Source organism: Tupaia chinensis, unplaced genomic scaffold (assembly GCF_000334495.1).
Source record: "Tupaia chinensis unplaced genomic scaffold, TupChi_1.0 Scaffold000674_1, whole genome shotgun sequence".
NCBI classification, from domain to species: Eukaryota; Metazoa; Chordata; class Mammalia; order Scandentia; family Tupaiidae; genus Tupaia; species Tupaia belangeri.
The window spans coordinates 869,643-879,808 of NW_006160197.1; the positions used below are offsets into that span (position 1 = coordinate 869,643).

The 10,166-nt window shown below is 38.1% G+C and overlaps 1 protein-coding gene across 1 annotated transcript in view; it reads left to right on the forward strand.

The window, feature by feature from the left end:
* SLC38A11 (solute carrier family 38 member 11) overlaps nt 1-10,166 on the forward strand; it is a 70,935-nt gene that overhangs the window by 7,251 nt on the left and 53,518 nt on the right. The window contains exons 4-5 of the mRNA XM_006160253.3: nt 4,234-4,368; nt 7,268-7,333. Of these exons, the coding sequence (XP_006160315.1) occupies nt 4,234-4,368; nt 7,268-7,333 (201 nt within the window). The remainder of the gene's footprint in view (nt 1-4,233; nt 4,369-7,267; nt 7,334-10,166) is intronic.

A 10,166-nucleotide genomic window follows, 5' to 3' on the forward strand; every position in this document is an offset into this window, starting at 1 on the left:
GAGATTTTCACTGTAGGGCACGTGCGCTCGCCAGACAGACAGAGAGAAACATAGAGACAGAAAGCGAGAAATCACCCCCCGGGGGGGATGGTCACGCTGCAATCCCTTCTCCTCCATTCTCCTCTCGGGATCTTGGGCACGCACGCACACGCGCCCGGCGTGAGTTTTAAGCCACCGGGTCCCGGACACGAACCGCAGTCGACTACGTGGGAGTCCAGCGACATAGCCATTACGCTAACTGCTGGTTCCCAAGGTAATACCTTTTGAACTTTTGTAAAATCTCAATGTTCTCATCTCAGACATAACAGCTCTTCCCCAAACCTTCACAACATCTATGAAATCAGTTTCCTCCCCCTTTGATTCAAGTCTTCAAGTCACTGTTTTCCCAGGCCAATAAATTGTTGTTTAGTTTTTCAGCCTTTAGCATCTCTCCACATTTTGATTGGTCTTTCATATTACTGTAAGAGTCATCTTTATAAATCTTTACCTCATTACTTTTACTCCCACAATCAAAACATTCCAAGACTCTAATGACAATAATGGAATATGACTGCATTCAAATTCCTTCATAGTTTGGCCACTGTCTGCATTTTCAGTCTTATCTCCTATTACTCTAACCACTCTCTCATCCTTATGCGCAACATTTCCATGTGTAAAAACCTTCCCATTTAGACATTCTAGATTATTCCATTCCCCACATGAAGAGTACACTTTCTACCACATTCCTGTTGATAAGTTCTCCTGCCTGACATTCCTTTTCTTCTTTACATGGTGAAATCCTGTTCATCTTCCAAGGTACTATTCAATCCTTCTATGAAGCACTTCTTAGTTTTAAGTAAGATAGCGTTAATTGCCAGATCCTTTGTGCTTGCAGAATAGTCTGAAATTTATTCAGTAGGCTAGTCATCACATTGAATCAGAATCAGATAGGAAGATATCTTACAACCCTGCAATAGCAACATTGATTCATTCGGCAGATTTATACTGATCCCCACGGACAGGGCGTTGACATTGCCACTGGTAAGTAAAACAGAAAGAACATTGTACATGCCCTTATGCACCTCACAATATAGTGTCAGACAGATCAAAAAATCATTATAATACTTCATAAAAAATGGAATAAAAATATGTGCATGATGATAAGGATACTGCAATTTGACCCAGCCTCAAAGGAACAGAAATATTTTGAGGAGGAGGAGATATTTCTACTGAGTGTTTATATTAATAATAATAATATGAGTTAGCAAAGAAAATGCAAGAATACTCTGAACATGGAAATGCAAAAGGAGAATGGGCAAGTGATTCAGTCTAGCTAAAGTGAAAGGTTGGTGTTCTTTTTTTTTGAATGAAGGAATTATTTTATTTAACTTTATTGATTTGTTTGTTTATTTATTTAAATTTGACTAGAAAGGAACAGAGCAAGAGAGAGAGAGGGAAAGTGGAAAAGCAAGTCGCCAGGTCCAGGACTAGAACCACAATTGACCCTTTGGAGTCCAGCACCCTTAACCACCATGCCACCTGCCGGCCACAGGTGGAGTTCTTAAGAGGAGAGGAGAGATGTTAGAGGTTTGCGGAAGCAGTTACAAAGACTCTCATGTAATTATCAATTACCATTTTCTGAGGGCAGGTTAGATGCTGAACACAATGCAACCACAATATTAAATCCTTCTGATTTTATAAGGTAGGTATTTATGCTTTACTTTCATAGAGGAGGAAATTGATACTTTAGTAGGTTAAAATGACTTACCTAAAGTTTGCAGTTGCAACGGAGTTGGGATTTTGATTAAGCACATGTAATCTGGAACCAAACTACCAAGGCCTGAATCCTAAATCTTCTATTACTAGCTCTGTGGAGATAACAATTTACTTACCCTTTCGTGCCTCAGTTTTCTTATCTATTAAATGGAGATAATAATAGCACCTATAGAGGGTTGTTATACAGATTAAATGAGTCAATAAATCTAAGGCATTTGAAAAAAGGCCCAGAATCCAGAAAAGTGTTAAGAAAATATTTGGTAATATTTGGGGTCTATTATCATTATTTCCTGACTTCAAACACAGTGCTTTTCCTCCATTACATATAACTGTCAAAAATAAGTAAAACTAGCACAAATGTTTATTCATTTAGCCTCTATTACACTCCAGGCATAAAGATAGATGTTTAGACGCTATAATCTTTATCTCTCTTTTCAAGGTCTTGAGACAGCTGAGTCTCAATGAAGTCAAGTCTTTTGCCCAAGGTCGCACAGCAAATAAGTAATTTCTGTCTCACAAAATTGAGTTTATTTTTTATACAAAGCCATTGGTGTATCTCCCTGGAGGATTTTCAGCAGAATATGTTGTTAGACTTATGTATGGTCTTATCTACTTGGTAGGGAGGGAATGTCAAAAGTGTCTTGGTAAGGAGCCAGATTGATTGATGAAAAAACTATTGAGAGGTTATTGCAATAAACAGGCAAGAAATTAGAAAGGCCAAAGCTCTACAATAAATCCGGTTAAAGATGAGAAATTAGGGAATATAGTTCCACATTTATGATGCTATAGTTAATGGATTTCATGAGCAAAAGAATATAGAAAATATTGAATAATGAGAAGTCCAGGATGATTCTCAAGGTTCTATTGCTATTGTTCATAGATTGGAGAAATATGGGTGGAAAGTCAAGCTCCACAAAAAAGAGACAAATTAGAATATGGACATTGAAAAATTTATGTGACTATGAGATGTATAAAATAAAATATTTATTAGATGTAGAACTAGAGTTTTGAAGGTGTTTGACTCATAGACACAAATTTAAGGGTTGCTAATATCTGTATGAAAATTGCAACCATGAATGAAATCTCAGTGAGGCATCTTTAAGGGAGGGAAAAAAAAAGTTTAAGAATTCAGAGTTTTGGCAAAGTAAGAGAAACTGGTTAAAGATATATAAATAAATGAGTATAAATGACCAAAATCATAAGAGGAAAACCAAGAGAAAATAATGTTGCAAAGGCCAAGGAAAGATAGCTGAGAAAAAGGAGACAGGTAAGCAGTCAGAAAGGAAGACAGTACTCTGCAAGAGAAAGGAGATTAAAGTTTGGGAAGCGCCAGTTGAATTTATCATCTTGGAGATCATTGATGAACTTGTTAAAAGAAATTGCAGTGATGCGAGAGGGAATCAAGGTTGAAACCAGATTGCGTTTATTTTTCTCTTTGCAATTTAATACATTTCTAAATTAAAGGATAGAAAAAATATCACTGTAACAGAAGCAAGGGACAGAGAAGAAAAGGAAAGTCAGTAGCATACCCATGTGTCCAAAAAAAAGTCAGTGTCTTTCAGTTAAAAGAGCCATCAACTGTGTTAAATGAAGGAAAAAGAAAGAGAGGGAGAGATTAACTGTTAATTCTGTGATGTCTATATATTTGTATCTTCAACCTTAATTCTGAAATTGGGACTGAAATTTCTAAAATGTGAATTTCAAAAAAAAAAAAATTAAAGAGTACTTTCAACTATAATAATTGTTAAATAAATCATTTCATTTTATTATCAAAAAAGCTCTAATTCCCCTACATCTATTATAATCTGAGTACAGCATTTTTTATTTTCAATCTTTACCTGTTGAATACCTATGAAATATTCTATTACAAATATTCCTTTGGAAATTGAGCCACATCCTGGTGACAGTCATTCCATTGGCTCAGTAGGGAAGTAGAGTGGAACACGGACACTTGGACTCGACCAGTCTGCATACTGTCTTCTATCCACTTCACTGAATGGATAACCGGCTTCCAAACTGAAAACATGCATAACTGAGAACCTTACAGTATCAAGACAGGTAATGTTTTACTAAAAGAAAGCCTTGTCAGGACCAGCAGTTAGCGTAATGGCTATGTTGCTGAACTCTCATGTAACAGACCACGGTCTGAATCCCAGACCTGGTGGCTTAAACTCAAGCCAGGTGCGTGTGCGTGCGTGCCCAAGATCCCGACAGGAGAATGGAGGAGAAGGGATTGTGGCGTGGCCATCCCCCCTAGGGGATGATCCTCCCATTCTGTCTCTCTGTCTTTCTGAAGAGCGCACACTCCCTATAGCAAAAAAACCTCTCCAAAAAAAAGCCTTGTCATGGTAATACTGTGCATTAAATTAAACTCATCTTTGAAATGTTTCTTTCTTTTAATGGTAATTAAGTCAAAACTTGAAAAATCTTTGTATTAATTGCAAACTGATGCTTGTTTAATTGTTGCTTTTGCCACAGACTTTTCCCTTGTTCTACTAATAAAAGGAGGCGCCCTCTCTGGAACAGACAGCTACCAGTCTTTGGTTAATAAAACCTTTGGCTTCCCAGGATATCTCTTTCTCTCTGTTCTACAATTTTTGTATCCTTTTATAGGTAAGAAGTGATGTAAGATGACTATTGCCATTATTTGCATAAACATGTAGTTATTCCTGAATAAAATAGCTTTAACCAGGCCAGGCCATGGCATAGTGGTTTAGACAGCTGGCTCCCACAGGGGTGACTGCATGCTCTCAGACCCACCACCTTGAGAAACACACAGGATACGTGTGCGTGCATGTCCAAAATCTCAGAGGGGAAAATAGAGAAGGGACTACAGAAGGGAAAGGCTTCTCATTTCCTTCTCTCTTTGTCTTTCTGTCTCTCTTCAGTGAGTGCACATGCCCCCTGGCAAAATATTTTTTTTAAGTTTTAATCATTAAATAGTCATTAAAGATTATTAGCAGTTGAAATATTTTGCAAATTGAATGTTTAATTCTTTAACTATTTTATTTACTTATTTTCTGGTCCTTTGAATTTATTTTCTGAGCATTTCTTTGAAATAAATGAGGATGATTTTCATTGTGTGAAGTTTGGATTTTACTCATCTGATAAAAAGTAGAATGATCTAGGACTAAAAGTAAATGAAAACTATAATAATTTTCCCCTTAAGACTTAATGGCATATTCATATAATTTTTCTTATCTGAAGATTTCTGAAAGCCATACATGCTATTTAAGGTTTTTTCCTTAATGGTAAAAATGTCACCTAGTGCTTCTTAAATAAGTAAATTTTTAATATTCACCAATAACCAAATTGACTTCATTTTCTAAATCAGTAATACAGAAGCTATTGTTCAAATTACTAGTTCTTGAATCTCCACAGAGGCTAAAAATATATTTCCCAAAAAGTCTTCCTTTTTAATTATTTACTTTATTTCTTATTATTTTTTCAAGTTTGCTATAGAGCATGTGTGCTCATCAAAGAGAGAGAGAGAGAGAGAGAGGGAGAGAGAGAGAGAGAGAACAGTGAGAAAGCAAGCTATCAGGTCCTGGGGAACTACTGTTGGTCACGTGGGAGTCCAACACCTTAACCACCATGCCACTTGCTGACCCCAAGTCTTATTTTTTCAGTGAAGAGGCTATTTTTGGTACCCTCAAAATTATCTATTGTTGGGACCAGCAAATGACATAATGGTTACGTTACTGGACTCCCACGTATTTAACCATGGTTCAAGTCCTGGACCTGGTGGCTTGAAACTCATGCCAGGTGCATATGTACACATGCCCAATACCAATATCTCAAAAGAATGGGGAGAAGGAATTGTAGCGTGGCCATCCCCCATGGGGGGTGATTTCTCACTTTCTGTCTCTTTGTTGTCTCCAGTGAGCACACATAACCTATAGCAACAATCTCTCTAAAAAACTTTATTCCTATTAATTTTTCTCACTTTAGCATTACATGCATTCTATCTTTCTGAGAATTATTTTATTTAAATTTATTTATTTATTTATTTCACATATGTTCACAGGAAAGAGCAAGAGAGAGAGAGAGAGAAGTGAGAAAGCAAGCCATCAGGCCTGGGACTCAAACCACAGTTGGCCATGTAGGAGTCCAGTGCCTTTAACCATCATACCATCTGCCAGCCCCAGCATTACATGTATTCTTAAAAATGTGTTAGAAACAACTTTAAAACAAAATAAATTGCATTTTAAAAGATATTTATTTACCATTATTACTATTTATATTGATGAGAGAAGTAGAGAGAGAGAGAAAATGAGAGAGCAAGCTGCCAGGTTTGAGACTCTAACCGTGGTCTACCATCTGGGAGTCCAGCATCCTAACCACCATGTCACCTGCCAGCCCCAGCATTACATGTATTCTTAAAAATGTGTTAGAAACAACTTTAAAACAAAATAAATTGCATTTTAAAAGATATTTATTTACCATTATTACTATTTATATTGATGAGAGAAGTAGAGAGAGAGAGAAAATGAGAGAGCAAGCTGCCAGGTTTGAGACTCTAACCGTGGTCTACCATCTGGGAGTCCAGCATCCTAACCACCATGTCACCTGCCAGCCCCACACTTATTTTTATTGCCAGAGAGCTCATGTACTTACAAGAGTGGAAAAAAAAGAAAAAAAGAAAGTACCCTCCCAATGGAGTGTGATTCCATCACAATCCTTTCTTGCTATTTCTCCATCCCATTAGGATTTGGGGTACACACACACATTCTCCATGTGTTTTCAAGACCGGGAGCTGAGAGAACCACAGTTGGCCGTGTGGAATCCAGCTCCCTTGACCTCTATGCTATGGGGCTTGACCTCTAGTTATTTAAAAAGTTGTCATTTTGGCAATTGTAAAAATATCTGAAAATATAGACCAGCAGATGGCCTAATGGTTACTTCACTGGACTCCCATGTAGTCGACCATGGTTCAAGTCTTGGATCCAGTGGCTTAAATTCATGCCAGGTGCGTGTGCATGAGTGCCTGAGATCCCAAGAGGAGAAAGGAGGAGAAGGGATTGTGGCGTGGCCATCCCCACCGGGGGGCTGATTTCTCACTTCCTATCTCTCTGTCTCTGTCTCTCTCAAACTGCCAGGTCTGAAACTTGAACCATGGTTTGTCATGTGGGAGTCCAGCTATATAACCATTATGCCATCTGTTGGTCCCAACATATATATGTTTTAAGGTTAATTTTATTGTCTTAATTATACCTTAATACAAATAATGGAGAAAATAGTCAGATTCTTATTTAAGAAATGATGGAATCAGCCCCATAGCTTACTGGTTAAGAGAACTGGTTCCCACATGACTGACCAGGGTTCAAATCTTGTCTCTGTCTCACTCTCTATAGAGTGCTCATGCTCTATAGCAAAAATCTCTCTTTTAAAAAAATCTGAAAATCATAGGATTATGCCAATATTCAGGAAGTAATAACTGATTGTTTTCAAACTATTCAGGATGAAATATGTGATGGCTTGTTGATAACTATTATGTTAATTATATTTTTAGCTATGATAAGTTACAACATAATAGCTGGAGATACTTTGAGCAAAGTTTTTCAAAGAATTCCAGGAGGTAAGTCAAAATAAAAATGTTAAGAGTTAAATATATTTCATTTCTATAGTTTTTAATAGTTAATGTAATTCATATATATAATATCTGAAAGTGAAAAAATCTTGCAATTCCTGTGATCTATTCTGGTTTTTTTTGTTTGTTTAGTTTTAGGTTTTTGCCATAGGTACATGCACTTGCTGGAGAGAGACAGAGAGAGACATTGAGAGGGAAAGTGAGAAATCATCCCCCCATTAGGGGTGGCCATGCTGCAATCTCTTCTCCTCCATTCTTCTCTCAGGATTTTAGGTACACACGCACACTTGCCTGGCGTGATTTTCAAGCCGTCAAGTCCAGGTTTTAAGCCATGGTCAGCCATGTGGGAGCCCAGCACCTTCACAATGCCACTGATGGCCCGTCTCTGGTCTACTCTGATCCTACAGTATTGACCTGCTTCTCTCTACATAACTTAGGTCTTACATATTTGAAAAAAATGTTGTTACTATTCTTAAAGTTAGAATACTTCGTATTTCTTACTTCTTCGGAAATCATGAGCAACTTGTAGTGGCATTTTTATGTGCTATTTATGCTAAAATATATCATTTCTTTTTTTTTTTTAACTGCCAAAGGGCACATATGCTCACCAGAGAGACAGACAGAGAAGGAAGAAGCATCCCCCACACTTCAATCTCATCTTCGTTTCTCCATCCTGTCAAGATTTGGGGCATGCACGCATGCCGTGGTGTTTTTCAAACACCAGGGCTAATATTTGAACCCTGGTCAGCCATGTGGGAACCAGCTCTCTTAACCTGTAAGCTATGGGGCTTATTCTCTCATTTCTTAAATAATAAATAAATTAAATAAATTTCCCCATTATTTGTATTAAGGTATAATTAATACAATAAAATTAACTTAAAATGTATGTATGTTGGGACCAGCAGATGGCATAATGGTTACATAGCTGGACTCTCACATGACCAACCATGGTTCAAGTCTTGGACCTGGCAGCTTGAAACTCATGCCAGACTCATGTATACATGTGCGCAAAATCCTGAGAGGAAAATGGAGGAGAAGGGATTGTGGTGTGGCCATCCCCCACAGGGAGAATTCTCATTTTTTGTCTCTCTGTCTCTCTCTGTGTCCCCAGTGAGCACAAAAGTTCCTCTTAAAAAAAAGTACATGTGTTTTGACTAATGAATATAGTTATATAACCATAGTCACAATCAAAATACAGAATAACTTCATCATTTCCCCCAATTTTCCTCATTTCTTTTTGTATTCAAATCCTGCCTCATCTCCAGCCCATGATAACCTCTGATCTGATTTCTCTTCTTGTCATTTTGCTTTTTCCAGAATGGAAGTGGTAAATGATATCTTATAGTATGTAGTTTTTGAATTTGGCTTCTTTCACTTAGCAAGGTGTTTTATCTTTGTCTTTGAGTATATTAATAATTTGTTCTCTCTCTCTTTTTTAATGGCTGAAAAGAATTCCATTTGATGTACAGTAGTTTATCTGTCACTCAGTTGAGGAACATTTGTGTTGTTTCCAGTTTAGGTGTTGACAAAACAGTCTGTGAACATTCACAAGCAAATCCTTTCAACAGGGATCACGACCCTACTCCATTTTGAACTTTTAATTATGCCATAGTTGTTTAAAAAAATTGTAAACATTGTTTTTACTCTAAAGAGCTTCTTATATATGAGCTTCATAATACCCATTTCATTGTGTGCTAACTTTATTTTTACTAATTATAGTTGAGATTGATGCAAAGACAAAATCATTTCTCTTATGGCTTAAACCGCTCATTCTAAATACATGCAAAACAAAGTAAAGCAAAACCTTAAACTAAAAAATGCATCACTAGGGCCAGACAATGGTGTAGCAGTTATGTCACTGGACTCCCACATGGCCAACCAGTTTGAGTCCTGGACCCAGTGACTTGAAAATCATGATGGGTGTGTGAGCGTGGAAGCCCAAGATCCAGGGAGGAGAATGGAGAAGGAATTGCTGTGTGGCTATCCACCCTCGAGGGTGATTTCTCACTTCTCTCACTGTCTCGTCTCTGTCTCTAGTAAGCATACACACACTAAGGCAAAAACCTCTTTAAAAAAATTGTACCTATTCTTGCAAGATTTAGTAGAGTCTGAGATCTAGGAGACTCGGCTATCAAATATGCTAACTGCCGGTCCCCTTACTTTCTACATAAAGGGGTCTACTATTACAGGGATGAAGACAGGGTATGACATATTTTTTACCTTTGAAAAAGATCTCTGTGGGGACCAGCAGTTAGCGTAATGGCTATGTCGCTGGACTGCCATGTAGTCGACCATGGTTCGCGTCCTGGACCCGGTGTCTTAAAACTCACGCCGGGCACATGTGTGTGCGTGCCCAAGATCCCGAGAGGAGAACGGCGGAGAAGGGATTTCGGAGTGGCCATCCCCGCTGGGGGGTGATTTCTCACTTTTTATCTCTCTGTCTCTCTCTGTCTGGCGAGCACACCTGCCCTATAGCAAAAACCTCTCCAAAAAACAAAAGATCTCTGAGGACCAGCCAATGGCCTAATGGTTACATCACTGAACTCTCATGTAGTCGACCATGGTTCAAGTCCCACACCTGGTGGCTTAAACTCACACCAGGCGCATGTGTGTGTGTGCCCAAGATCCTGAGAGGAAAATGGAGGAGAAAGGATTGCGGTGTGGCCATCCCTCCTGGGGGGTGAGTTCTCGCTTTCTGTCTCTCTCTCCTCTAGCAAGGACACACACCCTGTACCAAAAACCTCTCCAAAAAAAAAAAATCTCCGTAGATTCTGGATTAAAAATATACTTTGGAAAATGCTTATGGATACTGGAGACAGTG